Here is a 21,359-nt window from a genome sequence, read left to right as displayed (position 1 = left end):
AAGGGCAATGGTCCCTGCTCTCCCCTCCTCTGCTCCCTGCAGCTGGCATCGGTAAGTGTGTGCGCCGTTTTGTACACAGAATGTTGTAGAACAGTGTACACATAAATGCCCCTACTCGATTGATAAAAGGAACAGTTTGCTGTAGACCCTTTGCCCTTGATAAAACTTGCCGGTACTTGTGCAGTTTGACGGTAGCAATTCCCAGCGGATCGTATGCAAACGGCATGTGATATTTGCATGCGATTCGATCTGCGATGCGATTTAGCACACCCCCACTATCCACGTCAGCCCGAAGTGTGGCGAGCACAGCGAGCGCCACGAGGGGACACAGTACGCTTCCTCCCGACCTGTTCATACCCCCACTATCCACGTCAGCATGGAGTTGATTTTTATAAAGTGTGGCGAGCGCAGCAAATACACATCAAGTAATCCGTGTCCGCTCGCCATGCTTCAGGCTCGCCACACTTTATAAAATCAACTCGACGCCGACGTGAATAGTGGGGGTATGAACAGGTCGCAAGGACGCGTACCGTGTCCCGACAAGGCTCGCTACGCTTGCCACGCTTCGGGCTGTGCTAAAATGAATCGTGGATCGAATCATTTGCAAATCGTATGCAAATTGCATGTAATATTTGCATACAATGCGATCCGCAGGGAAGTGCCGCCGTGAAACTACACAAGTACCAACTTGCCAACCCCATATATAAAATACATTCCTTGTACATTACTGGAAACCTGTTAAAGGCACTCCTTTATCAACAGAGCTGTAAAATACTGTACAAATATAGAGATATAGTGGGAAATTTACTAAAGGAAATTTGTAAAAAATAGGTGTAAAAATAGGTGTATTTGTATCCAGAAATACACTCATTTTTGACATTTGCTATGCCGAAAATACGGCAATTCGTATTGATGTGCTATCAATACGAATATGAATTGCCGTATTTTCGGGATAGTAAATGTCAAAAATGAGTGTATTTCTGGATACAAATACACCTATTTTTACACCTATTTTTTTACAAATTTCCTTTAGTAAATTCCACCCATAGCCTTTAAATGTGTAGAAAATAAAAGAAACTACAGTTTATATGATTGCTATAAGGACAGTAAATGTATTGAAAACTATCAGACATATGTGCTGCAGGTATCACAGAAACAGTTAGAAAAGAGCAGAAAATCACTGTCTGTATGCCCCTTAACCCCTTGAGTGGTAGGTTTTGCTGGGGCAGGACAAACCTACCAGGGCAGGTTTGTCCTGCCCCAGCAAAACCCACCACAGTTGGAAGCGCCCCCTCCCTCACCTCTGCTCCGGTGTTAGTACATCGGAGCTTCCCTGCCGCAGCTGTCCCCGCTGCCTTAGCCGCCGGCCTGTCACATTCAGCAGTGATGTCGGCGGCAGGCTGGGGGATGTTCGCGCCGAACATCCCGAGCCTGCCGCCTATGTCATTGCTACTAAAAGTATGGCGGCAGGGGAAGCAGGGTTAGAAGAGCTCCGGCATGCGATCATCGGAGCACAGGTGATGGGAGGGTTGGGGAAATGACTGGGGTGGGTCTCTAGAGGTGCTGCGCCAGTGGTGCACACCTGGACACCACTGGCGTGCACCTATTTCATATTTGTGGTATGCCCGGAAATTTTCCGCGCATACCACTCAAGGGGTTAATATGCAGTTAGCTACTGTCAATTTTGAATAATTTCCGGTTCAATCCTAATGCTAAGTGCCCAAACCAATGAAGCAAGTGGTGTCACATGATAATAGGTGGTGACCTAAAATAGCTTTCCTAATAAATTCACTTCCAAGTAGCACACCACAATGTGTCATACAGCAGATCTTTGTGCATAGAAGGGTACAGGGTTGCAATGTTTTCTAAAGCCTTATATACTTGGTGTTCTACCTTCTATAAACCCAGAAAAGATTCTGGCTCATATTTATGAACATTCTATTCACGTTGAAATTGACTGATCACACCTGCTGTTTATTAGTTTTTTGGGGTGGTGAAAGGAACTCAATAATTCATCAGCGACTTTATAAAAGCAGAATAAATAGAAATCTACAGAACTTTTGTAACTACCAATGAACTAGGTGCCTATTAAAGAGCCACAAAGTGAGATATACAAAACAAACACCTGGGCTCTGGCCCGCAAGAGTGAAATCATACCCTGTGAAAATCACTCCAATCTGCTCAGCTGCAAATAAATCCATACGCAACTCATTCACCATGAAATTATATTCCCTGTATGTGCGTAATCTAGAACCTACTCTGACTGTACAATAGAAACAGGCTGATAAAGGCCGGAGCGAATGTCATACACTCTCCTCCAAAAACGGGTGTGGGACAGGGGTCCGACAGTCATTAGCCCGACGTCGGGATCCCGACTGGCCGGACCCAGACAGCATGGTGAGCGCAACTAAGCCCCTCGCGGGCTCACTTCGCGAGCCACCTATTCTCCCTCTATGGGAGTCGTAGACACCCACGAGGGAAAATAGCAGGTGGCCGTTGGGAACCCGGCTGTCAGTGTTTTGACAGTCAGGATCTCGTCCGGCACCCCCCGAAAGTGCCTGGGCCTACCTGCATTTTCATTGACAGAAACAGCCAGTTACCACCCACAAATGCCATCTTCCTGTCAATCAACTCCAGAACAGCACTTTACGAAATCACAGATATGGTCTGGATATCTCCCATAAACCAGAAAAGAGCGCATGTCCTCAGATGTACAGTGATCAAGTATTCAAGCTCTGTTGTGCTTGTTGTGCTTCCGGAACTCAAATTACGTTTAAGTCATTAAATTTGATATATTCTTGGACAGGGGAAATTCAATTACTTTAAAAAAGGTACTTGTTTCCTAGCACGGAATAGGTGCTAGGAAACAAGTACATAGGTGATCGCATACCTTAACTTAAGGTATGCGATGGACGCGACCGACGCGTTTTTAGGGCTATTTTTAGCTTTTTCCCCGACAATGAAAAAATTGCGTCCATCGCGTGCCTTAAGTTAAGGCATGCGATGCGACCGATGCGATGGACGCGATTTTACATAGGGAACAATGTTAAATGGGCCAATGGACCCAATTTTTCATTGTATACCCACCCTTATGGGTATTTTACATGACAAATGCCCCCCATTGTTAACGCCATGCCACAATGAACGCCAACCCGAAGCGTGGCGAGCGCAGCGAGCCCACGAGGGGCGGCGGTACCCATCCTCCGACCTTTTCATACCCCCACTATCCACGTGGAGTTGATTTTATATAGTGTGGCGAGCCCGAAACGTGGCGAGCGCAGCGAGCCCCGCGAGGGGACGCGTAATATCTGTGAAGTATATAGCACTCGCCGTGCTTCGTGCTCGGTGGCTAATGGACAATTTTGAGAGATATTTTGGCTAGATGCACTGGAGATTTTGACAAAGCGATTTTGTATATGTAATTTTAGTCTATGATCTAGTCAAAATTGCCTTGCCTGCTCAGTCTACCTATGCTAAGCAATCTATGCTAGACAATATTGACTAAGCAGGAGAACAATTTTGACTAACCTTCTAGGAGATTTTAACTATCTAGTCAAAATCTGCTGCCAAAATTTCACCGTGTGTGCACCCCTTTAGCAGGCACGGTTACAGAGAGGGGTGAATGGGGAGATCTCCCCTGCATCAGCATGACACGTAATGCCGCCGGCTGCCGCGGGCGCACTCTTCCGACTGTCTGCACTAATCCCCAACCATACCTGTAACCTACACAGCAGGCGGTGGGAGGAGAGCAGCAGTACTGTACCCGGACACGGGTGGGGGGAGGCGGGCCCGTCAGCAGCAGCAGAGTTGAGAAAGTTGATGTGGTCGCACCAGGACCGTGACGCATGGGGGAGTGTGCGGCGTTATGTTTCTGGAGCAGGGGCTGGTGGCCGGGCAGGTGTGCGGCAGGCACAATGGGCAGCTCGGGTTGTGTTTGGGGATGTAACAGTCATGTGGCGTCCATGGAAAAGCACCACTGCTCGCTGGTGGTGGTGCCGGACGAGGTGTACAGGTACAGCTGGAGCAGTCTGCTGTGGTCTGTGTGTGGTAGTTTCCCGTCAGGGAACACAAGTTCCTTGTGGCACGGCTAGTGTCAGCCAGGCAGCACATGAGCTCCCGACGACCCACAGCTGCCAGCCTCAGCACCGTGTGACAAGTGTCAGCGGCTGGGTGTCAGCCAGCCTCCCATCATTAAGGGCCTCTGGGGAGAAGTATCCCCACGGTACCAGTTAATTGCAACTCTTATGGAAGTTGTGGATCAGGACTGGGAAGGGGAGGAGTCAGGACTGGAGGGGGGGGTTGGTCAAAATAAAACAGTAAACCGTCCCCCCTAGAAGAAAGGTCTATATCCTCCCCTGCCCTTTAGTGGCCTATGTATTATTATGGCATTGTGCAATGATTAACAATCCATACTGAAACAAAGTTTCCCCTTATACAAGTTGACTATTTTCTGGCACCTTTTAATCTGGACACATCTGGTGCCAAGGGAAGAAAAAAAAAATCAGGATTCAGATGGATGTAGAGGGTCAGTAGGAGGGCATAGTGAGGCAGCGGGTAGGGGTGGTGGTCACGCTGCATGGGGTGAGATGAGCAGCGAAGGGAACATGTGGCCGGGAGGGGGCTGCTACTGTTACCAACGATAATCTGGCAAAACAGATAATCTGTATTTAACCTGTACATAAAAGGTTGCTGGTACAGAGATAGAGATGTACCTGCGAGTTACTGTAGATCCAAGATGCTTCAGAGGAGTTCCTAACATTTGTGAAATACAGAACCTGATAACGCGCATGCATAGAGTGTCAGTTTCCAGAGCCAGACAGAAGCTGCAGGAGGGGATACAAAGTACTGTCTCCTGCAAATATGCCTCCATAGGCAGAAAGCAGTTTACTAATAAAGGATGGTATGTCCATTTAGGGGAGTGGTTGCCAAACTGTGTATCTAGGCACACTCGGGTTTGTAGTCCACGACCAAAACAAATTATTTATGCTCAAAGTGATAGGCAAAACCAGTGCTGGTGGCGGCCACATAACTGAACCTAAGGGCGACAATTAAGCACACTTATCAATTATATATATTTTTGTTATTTATAGAGTTTTGGACTAGGGGTGCCTTGAGAGTAAAACTCTAAGGCGCCCGAATCTAGGGAATAACTAATTTAGGGAATCAAATCTGGTCAATTGGTGTTGTTTGCTGCCTTGATACAAGGGAAGGAATCCAGACCCTCTTCAACAGAATTTAAATAGTGAGGCAAGTCCTTTGTGGCACAGGTTCCCCAAATTGAAGAGTTGCCATTTTATTGACTAATCATCCTAGGTTTTAATAATATCACACCCGTGCCTTAATGGACACAATCAGATGCAGCATACATGATTTCTGCATACACTTTTTACCACTCCACTAAAGTCCTGGGCACAATGCAGTCAATTGAATCACTCTGGGCACTCAATCCAGGAGCAACATCACCTCGCTTCGAATTGTATCCCCCCTTCGAAACCAGTAATGCTATAATTGTATGTGCAAACCATATTATTTTGTCAATAATTTAGCAGTATGGCTGGTTTAGTGGTTAGCATTACTGCCTCAAAGAACGGAGGTCATGACTTTAATTAGCAGTCATGGATCATATGTGTGGAGTTGTTATACTCCCCAAACCTTTTTTAATACTTACCAAGTCCCCCGGCGTCCATGGCAGGCCTTCAGCATCCTCTCCTATGTCTCCAGCGGTCCCAGGAGTGCTTTGCGCGAGTGCGCCGGTGACTGGGAACTCGCACAAAGCACTCCTGGGACCGCTGGAGACACCGCTGAAGGCCTGCTGTGGACTCCGGAGGAAAACGTGGACGCTGAGGGACCACCGGGCACCACCAGGGGACAGGTAAGTATGCCTAAAACTATTTTATTTCAAAAAAACGGAAAATTCCCTTATGCGGAATGCTCGTGGTCCCGAGCATTTCGGATAAGGGATACTCAAGCTGTATTTACTTCAGAAATTTGCACCCAAAATCTAAAAAAGGTACTGTAATTGAACCGGTTCGATTTAACCAGGAGTGTCCAAACTTTTTGCAAAGAGGGCCAGATTTGGTGCGGTGAAAATGTGTGGGGGCCGACACATTTTGAAAGTAGAGCTGTGAAGCCACTATAGGGGTGATTCTAATTCCCCTTCACTGTATGTCCCCCAATCTACCCCCATTCAACGTATTTCCCCCAGCCTAACCCTCCTTACTTCACTGTCTGTCCCCCCAGTCTGACCCTCCTTCACTGTATGTCCCCCACACTCTGCCCCCATTCAGTGTATTTCCCCCAGCCTGCTCCTCCCTTCTCTATACAGTATGTCCCCCACTCAATGTATTTCCCACAGCCTGCTTCCCCCTTCTCTTTATGTCCCCCACTCTAATTCCCACAGCCTGCTCCTTCACAGTATATTCCCCTGCCTGACCCTCCTTCTCTGTATGGCCCCCTCTGTAAGCCAGAGGATGGAGAGGCCAAGCAGGCACCACAAGGAGAAGAGACAGACGCCTGAGCTCCCTGCTCCTGCCGTCACTCTCCTCCACAGAGTCTGCTCTGCATGCTGCGGCCATCCTCCCTCCCGGCATACTGCTGTCACTGGCAGGCCGCAGGAGGAGAGATTGCAGACCAAGGATGGAGTGGAGCCCGGGCAGGGGATGGGGGTTGGACACTTACTTACTAGAAGACGCCAAACAGTGGCTGCCAACACCCTCTCACCACTGCACAGTCACACGTGTGCGCTTGCCGGAGGCCCCACCTCTATAGTCCTGCGCTGTGCATCCTGCATCTAATGCCCCGCCTGCTTCCAGCTTGAGGCTGTGGGCCACTTAAAGTGACATCACAAGCTGCAATTGGCCCGCAGGCCTGACTTTGGACATGCCAGATTTAAACAATTTGACTGAATGTTTTCGTCCATTTTCCTGGATGTGTGAGCACATTTCTGATTGTCCTTTGCTCTCATCCAGTACCATATTTTTATTCCATCCAAGCATCTAGTTGGATGGTGGGAGGAAAGTTGGTCTGATGTGTGGCAAGCAAAAGGTAGGAATTGAACCTCAAGATAAATCCGGTCACCCCGCTGTATCAGAGCTACTCTGCATGGCAGTCCCATGTCACAACAGTGTTTGCTGCGCCACAGGGCAGTGAGCACTTCTGTGTGAATCTGACATTCATTCAGTCGGGCAAATGGTGCTAGATTGGTTACCACAGCCAGCATTTAAATGCCGCGGCAACAACGACATTTAAATGCCGGGGCTTTAACAACAATTCAAAGGGTATGGGTGAAAACCGGACCAGGACAAAACCCCCGGACCGCCGGACCAAACATCAAACTCTGCATTTTGTAGCTTGTAGCCTCCGGTCCGGGGGGTGTCCTGTCCGGGGGTGTCCTGTCCGGGGGTGCTGCCTGTCACACATGTCACCAGGTAGAGGAGGAGGGGTAGAATAAAGCCTCCCTGTATGGTCCGGGCATGTAGCAAAAACCGGACGGTCCGGACCACCCGGGAAGGCTGTAATCTCCCCTCCCCCATGTCCCTGGTGATAGCTATCACAGGGATCCCCCGGACAAGACACCCCCCCCGGACAGGACACCCCCCGGACCGAACCTTACAAGCTCCGGACTGCAGATTTTGATGTCCTGTCCGGCAGTCCGGAGAGTGGTCCGGGTCCGGTTTTTACATAGTCCCCAATTCACAAGCTTCATCTGGATATTGATTTCCATCCTCATATTTAATAGGACAGGGACTTATCTGAATGACTGAATATTCTCTACAGAAAAATATTACAAAGTATTAACAGTAATATTACGCTCTACTGGGGAAAAAAATGGTTTTACGTTAAAAATATTTACTTTCCCATAACCAACTTAGATAGCTGTGGAAAAAGTCATGCAACATTTTTTTACAGCAAAAAGTAAAACTGCTAAAGCCTACTGTATATCCTAGTTGCTGGGAAGACATGGCAACATGGGGGGGTCACACAGACATAATCCAACTGGATACTAATTATAGAAAACAAGTGTAAAAACAAAGTATAACCCTGCCAATGGTTAGCAGTGTAACATAGTAAGAGCACATTGACACAGTGCAGACCTTGTGTTGCACAATACATATTTACTAAGAGCAAATCGGAGTATGCTGGCGCTACATACATAACTATGCATGCATAGACATGCTTATGTCCATAATAACAGAGGAGCGGTCACTTGCAGCCACTAAAGAGGGAACACGAAGTCGCCCGCCTTCGGGCGCATACATTATGGTCGCCGCCACACTCACCCGGCATCATGTATGTCAGACTCCTCAGTGGTCATATCTGCAGGCCCATCCCCTTGAATCATGTCATCAGGCAGCGGACCCCGGGCGGCACCGACACAAAGCACAACAAGGAGTGGCCCGGCCGCCGGATCCCGCAAGGATCTGACACTGTGCACGGAAGCCTCCCTCAGCCTCCCAAGGTTTCAGTGAGAGACTAATGGCAGCAGCGCTGCATTATGGGGGATGTAGTTCTTCCGTGCGCAGCTCGCTGACCCTGTCCCAGGATTAAACTTCAACTCCCATAAAACAAAGCAGCGCGTGTGGCGCGGAGTGCGCCCCCTGCCGGTGACGTCATGGAACTTTGCAAACTGTTGGTGTTACGGGGACCTAACGGAACGTAGCAGAGAGAATGTTAGCTATAATCATCGGTGGAAAATTCATTGCATATGCATCATCGATGGTGGGAAACTATTTGGTCGACCATCGATGACAAAATCATTCTACATTGTTCATAGACCATTAATAATTTTGAATCATCGATGGTCATCATCACACGGTTATGTGCTTATCAGTGGCGTAACTAGATACATGTGGGCCCCATAGCAAAAGTTTGTAAGGGCCCCTATTCATCAACTAATGCTGAAAAATGTATATAGCACATGATACTTTCACAGGCAAACTGGGCCCCACTCAGATCTAGGCCCCATAGCAGCTGCACCCCCTGCACCTATGGTAGTTACGCCCTTGGTGCTTATCTTATCTGTGCTGACTGTGAGAATGGTTCTGTGTGATGTACCAAAGAAAAGGTAGTCATGTTGTGCAGCGACAGGTCTCTGCAGATGGAATATATGCCGTTTAGGTGACAGCTGTAAAACCTCTGCAGCTATTGGTACATTGAATATATTCTCTTAAAGAATTTAGGGGCAGATTTATTAAGCCGGTGAAGTGATAACATACCTCCCAACTTTCTGAATATTAGAATAGGCACACTAGCGCGGCACCCGAAAAGAGGGCGTGGTCTATTCAAATGAGGGCATGGCTTATGCAAATTAGGCTGCTCCCCCGTTTTCGGCCGCGAATAGACGCTGTGCGCACAGCATCTATTCTGTCAGATTGGGGGGGGACTACGACTCCCAACTGCCCCCCCCCCCCGCAACGGGACACTGCCGGCCGCGGGAGGGACGCGGGAACGTTCCCAAAAATCGAGACGTTCCCGCGTTTAGCGGGACAGTTGGGAGGTATGCTGGTACTTAATCAATGGGTATGGGTTAAATATGGAACTGGACCTAACAGGCTCCATTCATCTTCATCGATTTCTGTCATTCCGGAGCTGGTAGTTTCTGGTCTGGGGGATTCCTCTCCGGGGGTGTCCTGTCCAGGGGGGCTGCCTGTGTCCAGTCCCCAGGACAGGACACCCCCTGGACCAGACATTACATACTCCGGAATGCAGAGTTTGATGTCCAGTTTGGCGTTTTGGGGTATTTTCCAGTTCCAGTTTTTACTTAGTCCCTTTATCAATGGCTAAACAGCCCCTAACTGCCTAACCCAGCCTGTAGCTTGATGTAGGGTACACACCACGACGACCCGCTCACGATGCACATCTTGAGCAGGTCGTCAGTGTCTCGTCCGACCCGCTCACGGTGACGCGGGGGGGCACGACCCGCTCACGATGTGCACCGTGAGCGGGTCCGATCCGATGGCGACCCGCACCCGGCTGTATGGTCGTTCTTCAGATCCTACCTGCAGCAGGTAGGATCTGAAAAACAACCGACCGATGCGCGGGGCCACGCATTGGATCGGGATCGGACCAGAACAGGGGAAAAAAGGGCCCAATCTACCTACAATCTACATCCAATTGGTCGGAATTGGATCTAGATTGAGGGGATCGGGCCCTAGTCGTCCTGGTGTGTACCCAGCATGACACTTAGTGATAAGGTACCTGCCACTTTATCACTTCACCAAGCTTAATAAATCTAGTAGTTATAGTGCAGACTCTGCTGCAGTGGCTGATGAGGAGGATGAAAATTGGTGGAGATTATGGTTTGAAACTTTTCTTGGCTACTAAAAGAAACCACAGCATGAGGATCTCAGCTTTTATGCCCTGTGAGTATGGTACAAATGACTTTTTGAAAATTTGGACCACCTTGTCCTATGGTATAATTAAACTTTACCTATATTCACATTGTGGGGGCGGTCTTTATACACCTGTCCATTTAACACCATTATACTTTGGGAATTCATCAAAATTGGACATACTACACCATATATCTTTCTCCTATTTATCAGCGACATCTCTGGAAAGAAGTATATATAATGGGAACATTTCCTATGTCATCACTTGAAGGAGGATGGACTTGTACTACAATTTTTATTTGTTAATAAATCTACCCCTTAGTCTTTAGACCTCAATATCAAAGGACACGACTGCAGCATAGCCATCCAACTGAACTGACACTTGGGGTACACAATTACAAAACTCTGATCATGTTCGGAATCTTGGCATTGCGCTGGATAATATCAGATATCAGCCACAATCAAATCCTCGTTCTTTCATCTGAGGAACATAGCAAGAAACAAACAGTTCGCTCTGAAGATCTTCCAAAAGTCACATACTGTATGTATTTGTATCATCTCGTTTAGATTACTGCAATGCCCTTTACCTTGGTCTCCTAGGAAATAATTGCACCAATTACAGCTGGTACAAAACACAGCTGCCAGGCTGTTAACCAACCAGCTCTGTTCTAGCCACATAACACCCATTCTCTACTCTCTCCCTGGCTGCCTACAAAATGGCATCAATCATCTTCAAGATTAACTGAGTTTCAAAGCCTTACATGGTCAAGGCCCACAGTACCTAAAGTAGCTTCTGATTCCATTACTGTCCCAGCTAAGTACCATGATCTGTAGACGAAGGACTTTTAGCAGTACACAGAAGCTCCCATAATTCATCTGGGGATCGAGCTTTTAGCAATGTGTTTCTGACTCTATGTAACTCACTTCCCCGCACAGTTCCAGAGGACCCCACTCTAGAGTCTTTCAAAAGCAGAATAAGACTTTCCTGTTTACTAAAGCATTTCCATAATTAGTATCGTTTATGAAAGCTTTTGTGTACTTCATTGTTCCTGTACTGTATTACATTTATTCTATCTGCTAAGCACTATTGGAGAAAGAACGCTATATAAATAAAATTATTATTATTATTAAACTTATTCAGTTTTCCACTGTAATTTACCAGAGAGGTTCACACTGCACAGCCTGCACCCTTATTTATACCTCTCAGGCATACCATGTCAGCATTGGCAGTGCTGCACATATCACCAGGAAACTGCTCATTTTCCTGGTGATATTCAAAGTGCATTAGAAAAATCCGCAGAAACATGGGGCCTTATTTTAGTTCACTCTTAGAGGCAAATTCCTTCTCAGATGGACAAAACCATGTGCAAAGCAGGGGGGCAGATGTAACAGGTGCAGATAGAATTAGATTTGGGTGAGTTATTTTGTTTCGGTGCAGGGATACTAACTGACTGCTTTATTTCTACACTGCAATATAGATCTCACTTTGAAGAAAAACCCCACCCAAATCTAATTATATCTGCACGTTACATCTGCCCCACCTGCAGTGCACATGGTTTTGTCCATCTAAGAAGGAATTTGCCTCTAAAGCCCCGTACACACGGGGGAGATATATTGCTCAGCCATATATTGCTAGCAATATATGGTTGAGCAATATATTGCTCAGTTTCTCCTTTTCATCAGCGACCAGAGATGGTCGCTGATGAAAGGGAACCTCTGCCGGTGGTGCCGCAGAGGTAATCAGCTTGTCGCAGGACCAGCGATTAGAACGGGGCTTAAAACGGGAGCGCGCACCCGCCGATTTATCGCTGGGGCAAACTTCCATCACCGGCAATATGGTCGCCTGCGACCATATTTCCAGCGATTTCAGCTCCTATCGCCCCTGTGTGTACACAGCTTAAGAGTGAACTAGAATAAGGCCCATAGTGCAGGTGCCATGTTCCAGGTGCCATGTTCCAAGTGCCATAGTCTACTGACCTGAGCTGTTGTTACACACATCCACTTGCATGCTACTGAGGTGATTTGTGTGTGGGGGGGGGGAGTGGATGTTCATTGGGGTGGCACTTACCCTCTCGCTAGGCAGAAAATATATGCTGAATCTGGCCCAATGTGTCCTGCCACACTGCAAAAATTGTTTAAGGATGATTTGAGAAACATGACAAAGAGTTAATAGGGTGTTGGATTATCCTCCATATTCCCCAGATCATGTTAACAAGCATATTTAGGATAGCTGGAAAAACAAATCCAAGCAATTGAGGCCTCAACTTGCAACCTACAGGACTTAAAGGAACTTCTGCCAACCAATTTGGTGCTAGATTCTGAAAGACACCTTCAGAGATTTTGTGAAGTCCAAGCCTCAATGCTTGAGAGCTCCTTGGCATCATTAGACATGGGTGTGGTATAGGGTTTCGACAGTCATTAGCCCGACTCAGACAGCGCTGCGGGCAGTGGCATAACTATAGCACTGCAGACCCTGCGGGGGGGGGGGGCGCTGTGCATGTGGGGGTGCCGGGGAGCTGCGGTGCTATAGTAATGCCCCCGCCCCCATCCCCCACAGGCTTACCTGTCTGCGCGTCCCGGCTCCCCTCCTGGCTTAAAACAACTCTATGGAGACGGATCACGATAAAATGGCCGCCCCATAAAGCAGACAGTTCTCTGAAACTGTCTGCGGTATGGGGGCGGCCATTTTATCGTGGTCCGTCTGCATTGAATTATTAATTGAAGCCAGGAGGGGAGCCGGGACGCGCAGACAGGTAAGCCTGCGGCGATGGGGGGGGGGGGGGGACCGGCGGCCGGGGTGGGGAGGCCAGCGGGGAGGGGGTGGGGGGCGCCCCAAACCAAGCTACGCCACTGGCTGCGGGCACAGTGGCTCACTACGCTCGCCGCCTATTCTATTCTCCCTCTATGGCGGTCGTGGACCCCACGAGGTAGAATAGCCGGTGGCCGCCGGGAACCCGTCTATCGGTATTTTAACAGTAAGGATCCCGACGTCGAGTAAATGACTGTCGGGATCCCGACTGTCAGGACCCAGTCCGGCACCCACAAGACATAGCTTCACATTACTAGGCAGGTTGTGTATGGCTGATGGGTGTATTCCAGTTTCAAAAGGATACTGTAGTGATTATGGACTTGATATAGAGTGAGGGTACTAGACCAGTTAGGACAACATATTTTGCACTGTGCATACTTAGAAAATGAATATGTTCAAATGTTCTATTATAGTGTTCATTCTAGCACCCACTATCTTTGAAAACCCATGCATTTCCTCTTCCCTGCCTGGGGTGTCACTGTCTGCTGTAGTGCTTCTAGCAAAGTGTGGTCTGTATATCAGCACTGATATGCAAACCAGACCTGTGCTAGAAACACCATAGCAGACAGCGACACCCCGCGCAGGGAACAGGAACTGCATGGGTTTTCAAACATGGCAGGTGCTAGAATGAACACTACTATTACAAAATTGCAAGCCTTAAATGCATCGCTGCAGATACCTTCATATACAGATATGCCCTCATTTATCATTGCTGAAGTCACAACAAACAGCCCCTCCACCAGGTAGTGTGAGAATCATCTAGCATTGGCTATCTTTTTTGCCGGCGACGCGTATGTATTAGATTGCTGGGGGGGGGGGGGGGACTAGGTGTTGGTGGTGGGGCATTTGTCATTGGGGGGGGTAGGCGGCGTCCTATGTAATGCGGAGATGCGGTGGGGGGTGGCGGCTGCTGATGTACTGCCGTGGGGCGGAACGGCACCGGTGTTTGTAATGCGGGGTGGGGGCTCACCTGCTCCGTTCTGCAGCCTCCAGATGGGGGAACGGGATCTGGGAGCCCGCTGCCACCGCCGCACATGACGGGCCATGGGAGGTGCTGTGCGCTGCCGCGCATGCGCTGCAGCCCTCCCGTGGCCATATTGGATGTGGGGAAAGTGCCGCGGCCCTGCCAGTCCAGGGGGGGAGCTCGGCCGGGCCATTTTTCAGGAGTTTTGGGCCGGCCATCCGGGAATTGGCCTGGTTTCCCAGTGGGCCAATCGGCCCCTGGAGTTGACAGTGTCCCAGCAGGGCCCGGGGCTTCCCAGCACTGAGTACAGCCAAAACTCCTGCACTCTGACATGGTAGATCAGAGGGCTGGAGCTGCCAGTGCCATACCTCCCAACATGTCCCTTTCCAGGAGGTTCACAATGCTCTGTTTCTGGACTTCTCTCTTAATTTATGATTACCATCACCTGTGTTGAAACAGCTCTCTTCTCACTTAACCTGTTTAAAACAGGTGATGGCAATCATTAATTAAGAGGAAAGTCAGAAATAGAGCATTGTGTCCCTCCTAGAGGGGGTCATGTTGGGAGGTATGCAGTGCCACTAATCTGTAAGGTACAATGGGGTTATTCTATTTCACTCTTTCTGACAAAATCCTTCTTAGATGGACAAAACCATGTGCACTGCAGGTGGGGCAGATGTTACTTGTGCAGAGAGAATTAGATTTGGGTGGGGTCTTACTTCAAAGTGAAATCTATATTGCAGTGTAAAAATAAAGCAGCCAGTATTAACCCTGCACAGAAACAAAATAACTCACCCAGATCTAATTCTCTCTGCACATTTTACATCTGCCCCCCTGCAGTGCACATGGTTTTGTCGATCTAAGAAGGATTTTGTCAGAAAGAATGAACTAGAATAAGGCCCATAGTTACATAGTAGGTAAGGCTGAATAAAGACTTGCGTCCATCAAGGTTCAACCTAGGTTTATAATAATATGGATGTGCTGTTGGGTATGTCTCAGACGCTCCTAGAGAGGCTGCTTATTGGAAAACCAGTTAAGTCTAACCTTAAGACTTATGTGACTGATAGATAGAAAAAGGGGTTTGATAAACCTAAATTAGCGCCTCCCTTATTTGAACACCGGGGTACAAAGGTGAGTTGGAATTAAGTAAAATACTTCCTTTGAAGATGGTCTGGTGCTGTAATCTTTTTTTAGAAGATCCTAACTGGCCGACTCTCATGGAAACAGTTTCTCATTATATATGTGGAACAACAGAAGCAAAGGAACAACAATGTGTATATCTGTTGTGGTTCCTCCTTTTAAGACTTTGATAAGTGATGAATGAATGCGTACCTCGCTTACAAAATAATTATATGCAGTGACACACGTAATGGTATCTTTTAGATATGGGTAGCATATGACGGTGAACTTTACTCGCATCAAGGTATCTTTATGGACCATCTCGTTCAAAAATGATGTTTATTGGCAAGAAACGGGTAACAATAAAAAATGCTAAGACACTTAAAATACTCGGTGAAGGAAAAGGGGCAGGGTTCTGAGGTAGCTGATAACACTGGGAATCAGGTTTGATCCAGACAAACACCAAAGCCAGATGTGTCAGATACTCTGCAGTCCTTACCATAAATCCTTCCCTGGGGTTGACAAAAACAGTAACAAGCTCCTCAAACATATTTCGGGACCATATATCCCTTTTTCATATGTCGCTTTTTCCACCTTGAAAAAGGGACATATGGTCCCGAAACATGTCGGTTTGAGGAGCTTGTTACTGTTTTTTGTCAGCCCCAGGGAAGGATTTATGGTAAGGACTGCAGAGTATCTGACACATCTGGCTTTGGTGTTTGTCTGGATCAAACCTAATTCCCAGTGTTATCAGCTACCTCAGAACCCTGCCCCTTTTCCTTCACCGAGTACTTTAAGTGTCTTAGCATTTTTTATTGTTACCCGTTTCTTGCCAATAAACATCATTTTTGAATGAGATGGTCCATAAAGATACCTTGATGCGAGTGAAGTTCACCGTCACACCGTGAGTACGGGTATGCTATCCATATCTAAAAGATACCATTACGTGTGTCACTGCATATAATTATTGTGTAAGTGAGGTACGCATTCATTCATCACGTATCACAGTCTTAGAAGGAGGAAACCCAACAGATATGCACATTGTTGTTCATTTGCTTCTGTTTTTCCACATATATAATGAGAAATTGTTTCCACGAGATTTAGCCAGTGAGGATCTAAAAAAAGATTGCAGCACCAGACCATCTTCTCTAGTGTAAATAGTGCCTAATTGCTTAATCTTTCCTCGTAGCTTAAATTCTCCATTCCCCTAATAAGCTTTGTTGCTCTTTTTTGGATTTTTTCTAATTCTATGATGTCCTTTTTATAGTGTGGGGCCCAAAATTGTACTCCGTATTCAAGGTGAGGTCTAACCAATAATTTGCGCAGTGGCATAATTACTTTTAAGTCCCTAGTTTCCATGCCCCTTTTAATACATGCTAGAATTTTGTTGGCCTTTTTTGTTGCTATATTACATTGAGCATTACACCCCAGTTTGTTATCTATTTGGACTCATAGATCCTTTTCGAGTACTGAATTACCCAATTCCTCTCCGCTTAGGTTATAACTGGCACACTGATTATGTCTCCCAAGGTGCATAACCTTGCATTTATCCACATTGAACCTCATCTTCCACTTTTTTGCCTACTCATCTAAATTGTCAAGATCATTTTGAACATCTTCTGATGATATAATAACTCTGCTCCGTTTTGTATCGTCCGCAAAGATGGATACACTGCTGAGTAACACCATCCCAATATTGTTAATAAAAATATTAAATAAACTTCCGCTTCCGGGTTCATGAGGCTCACACGCTGAGCTGAGCTGCTCCAAGCCGCGGTCCACAAACCAGCCGAACGGAGCCGATATTGCGACTCCAAACACCCGCACTGCACGCCAGAACCCTCCGCTACCTACCAGGCTGCGACTCCATGGCTTCAGAAGCTGCCCACAAACCGCAACAGAGGTCGGAGAAGAGACGCGCCGAATCCAACATGGCGCCCGACCCGGATTCCGCGCCTCCCTCACCAGCATCCAGGCAGGCAGCGGCTCATCAGAGAGGCCTCTCAGCTACAGCCCCGCAGGTATTTAAAGACGCTGACGCTCCGGCCACATATGGAGACATAGTGGAGGCAACAAAAGCCACTATGCCCTCCATCCTGGCTAGCGCGGTGCAAGAAATCACACAGCAGATCCAGCACCTTAATACCAGGGTCACAGACACCGAGAACAGGGTAGGGGCCCTGAGCCATGACATGCATTTGGTGCAGTTGGACATAATAAAACTCCAGAAGGAAAACTTTCAATTATGGAACCGTCTGGACGACGCTGAAAATCGTTCCAGACGTAATAACATTAGAATAGTGGGGCTACCAGAAACCCTCAAGGGACCTGCACTGGCCTCCTTTGCCTCGCTGTCCCTCCCCCAACTCCTAGGGATACAGGCAGAGTGCAAGGATATCGTGATAGAGCGGATTCACAGGGTTGGCCCCCCGCTCAGACAAGCTGATGCCAGACCCCGAGCAGTGCTGTTTAGGTGCATGAATTATCTGCACAAAGTTGCTATATGGAAAGCCTCGCGCAGACAGCAAGATTTACAGTGGGAAGGGAGAAAGATCAGAATATTCCAGGACTTCTCGGTGGAGTTATCAAAACAGAGAAGATCTTTTTCTACTATATGTACCCGCTTGGTCAACGAAGGCTATAAATTTGCCCTCATGTACCCTGCTCGCCTCCGCATTTTCACGGCAGACTCTCACTTTGATTTTTCATGCCCTGAGGACGCATTGGGTTTCCTGAGGGAAAGTAGCCACGCATCTAACCGCAGCATCGCTGACCCCCCAGTGCATATAAATTCCACCTGATTTTTCAGCGTTGTCACGCAAATATCCCATCAACCAAAGTGCCTGCACTCTGTCTTGGACCCTTCCCAAAGGTGAAACGGTTCACCGGATTAACAGAGTCCCAACACAGCTATTGCTGGATAATGACTTACCACCCTACAAGGATTTCACAATTTGCCCTGTCTGTGCTTTATCAGCTACACCCCCCCCCCCTTCCCTCCCCATTTACTGGTCATTTTATCTAATCCTTCTGCAATCATCGTGCCCATTCACTGTTTCCTGATACTCACGGGGCATTTCCCGAACACCTCACAGACATTTTGCAGCCCATAATATTTGTCTTTAGTACCCTTTGTACCTCAGCCAATGAGCATTTTAAGTGCTGGTATCTGCAGTGTACTGGACTCGGCTAATAGGACTTGCGGCTAGTTCAGCCATGTTCCGGATTCGTTATATTCTATTGTACCCCTTGTGGGAATATTCTAAATCACTTTTTATGTCACATATTGCGGTTGTTCATGTGTTGGTAAATGTTTTTTGGCATGTCCTACATGCAATTTGCTACTTTATTCATGTTTGTCTTGTCTCCCCAGTCCAGTATGTGTTTGTCTTCCTCCCCTCTCTCCCCTCTTGTTCTCCACCCAACATTATAGGTCGAAGAGCATCGGTACAGGAGAAACAGTCCGAGCGAGCAGCCTTCACCACCTTTGATACGAATGACTGATCTGAAAGTTGGTTCCCTCAACGTAGGAGGAATTCACTCTCCTGCAAAAAGACGGAAGGTACTTCTGTATCTCCAGAGACAGTCCCTTGATATTGTATGTCTTCAGGAGACGCACTTACTGGCCCCTGAGATAGCTAAACTTCAGATGTTAAAATGGAAGGTACTAGCATCTGCCCCGTATAATAGTAAGGCTAGAGGGGTAGTCATACTCGGCTCCAGGGCTCTCCCGATTATAGTTACACATACTATCACGGACCCTGAGGGAAGGTATATAATAATCACGGCAGACATTGCAAACTCCACTTACACTATATGTTCTGTATATGCCCCCAACATCTATAATAAAAAATTCTTCACAAACTTGATTAAAATTCTCACTCCAAAAATTTACTCTAAAATTATACTCTGTGGCGATTTCAATTTAACTTCCCACCAGATACTAGATAGGTCTTCCACCTCCGCAAAACCCAGACACCCTCCCAAGATAGGCATCCCCTTCTTATCTAAAGCCCTCAACCTTGTAGATTCTTGGAGATCCTCTCACCCAACCTCACGCGAATACACCTGTCTTTCCGCAGCCCACCAAACCCAATCACGTATAGACTACATACTAATCTCCGCTACACTATTCCCAAACATGAAAGCCTCACAGATACACCCTATATTCATCTCAGATCATGCTCTAATTCAATGCACCATGTCTACATCCACTGAAAGATCTAACTATAAAACATGGAGATTCCCCTCCCAACTTACCAATTCTGAGGCATTCAAAAAGCATCTTACATCAGCCTGGGATGAATATCACGCATTCAACTCGGAGTATTTGGCCTCTAATCCAGTAAACTATTGGATGGCGGCCAAAGCATCCCTGAGAGGGTCGATTATGGCCTATGAGAAACAACTTAAAAAAAGTCTGTCCCGAGACTACATCTCACTACAATCTTCCCTAACCGAAGCCTACGCTACATACACCTAACAACCAAATCTGTCCAACAAATTAGCATATCAAAAAGCAAAAGTCCTCCTGGAGGATTCACTGCAAAATTCGACTGACAAATTACAATTTCTTTCTAGTTACCGTTTTCACACCTTTGGCAATAAAACGGGGAAACTCCTCTCCACCATCCTAAACTCTGACAGATCACCCATGCTCATACACCCCCTGACACAAACAGATGAGTCCCTCACCACCTCAAACTCCCAAATATCGCAAGTCATGACTGAATTCTATTCTTCCATTTATTCCAATCCCACCACTACCCCCACCACCCCCCTCTCCCACGACGCAGAGCAATGGGATCGTTTCTCCTACCCTGTGATTTCAAATGAAGCAGCTCGCACACTCACAGACCCGATCACTTTAGAAGAGGTTAACGGCGTAATCAGGAAACTAAAAAGAGCAAAAGCTCCTGGCCCAGATGGGTTTGCGAGTGACTTTTATAGCATGTTCCCGGAGAGAATAGGCCCTATACTCGTCTCTGTCTTCAATTCCATCTTAGCAAATGGCTCTCCCCCACTATTTTTTAACAACGCAATAATCAAAGTTTTCCCCAAATCAGGTCGGGATTTATCAAATCCGGGGTCCTACAGACCCATATCCCTTCTCAACAATGACTACAAGATACTGACTAAAATACTTGCAGACAGACTTAACCCCATACTACCCTCCATAATACAACATGACCAAACAGGCTTTATCAAAGGCAGACACTCTGTCCGCAATGTCAGGAAAATACTAGCTGCCACCCAACTGTATCATTCAGATTTACCTCAAAACTCCCTGGCCCTACTCCTAGCGATTGACGCGGAAAAGGCCTTCGATCTGGTACAATGGCCCCACCTATACCACACCATGAACAAATTCGGCATCCCCCAAGCTTACATTAAATTCATACAAACCTTATACACTAACCCCTCATCACAAATAGCCTGCAATGGATACCTGTCACCACCATTCCAGATTCAGCGAGGCACCAGACAGGGGTGCCCTCTATCCCCCCTCTTATTTGCTATCGCCCTGGAACCACTAGCAATCGCACTCAGAGCAGACCCAAATTTCTCCGGCATTCAAATCAAATCAGTTCAACTTAAACTCGCATTATTTGCAGACGACATGATTTTGTTTGTTACTAATCCTCTTACGTCCCTACCCGCTATCATGGATACCATTCACTCCTTCAGTACCTTCTCTGGGTATAAAATTAATATCAGTAAAACAGAAATCCTCCCGATCACTCCCATCCCCCCAAACATTAGCACTCATCCCACGATTCAACAATTCCAAATTCAAAATACATCTATTAAATACCTCGGGGTCCTGATTACACCTAATCCCAGACATATATATAAAGCCAACTTATCCCCACTCCTGTCAAAAATAAAATCCCAACTAGAATGCTGGACTAGGCTACCCATATCTCTCCTGGGCAGAGCTGCTGTCTTAAAGAGTGTGATCTTCCCAAAAATCTTTTATATCTTACAAATGATACCTTGCACACTCCTAAAACAAGACATTCAGACCCTAAATGGTCTAATGTCCAGATTTTTATGGAAAGGGAAAAGACCCAGGATGTCTCTTGTCAAATTGCAACACCCCTCTGGTTCGGGAGGCTTAAAAATCCCTGACTTCCAG

The 21,359-nt window shown here is 47.1% G+C and overlaps 1 protein-coding gene across 3 annotated transcripts in view; it reads right to left on the bottom strand.

Moving 5' to 3' along the window:
• BNIP2 (BCL2 interacting protein 2) overlaps nt 1–8,526 on the bottom strand; it is a 61,100-nt gene extending 52,574 nt beyond the window's left edge. Inside the window, exon 1 of one of the 3 annotated variants that reach the window (XM_083183755.1) lies at nt 8,280–8,526. In XM_083183755.1, coding sequence (XP_083039881.1) covers nt 8,280–8,341 — 62 coding nt within the window. In that variant the 5' untranslated portion in view covers nt 8,342–8,526. The remainder of the gene's footprint in view (nt 1–8,279) is intronic. The other 2 variants (XM_083183753.1, XM_083183754.1) reach the window with 2 other exon arrangements.
• Between the last annotated feature and the right edge of the window lie 12,833 nt (nt 8,527–21,359).

Source organism: Crinia signifera, chromosome 4 (genome assembly GCF_055691185.1).
Source record: "Crinia signifera chromosome 4, ASM5569118v1, whole genome shotgun sequence".
Lineage (NCBI taxonomy): Eukaryota > Metazoa > Chordata > Amphibia > Anura > Myobatrachidae > Crinia > Crinia signifera.
Note: the sequence above shows the minus strand (reverse complement) of the source record. Positions and strands in the feature narration are given on the sequence as shown.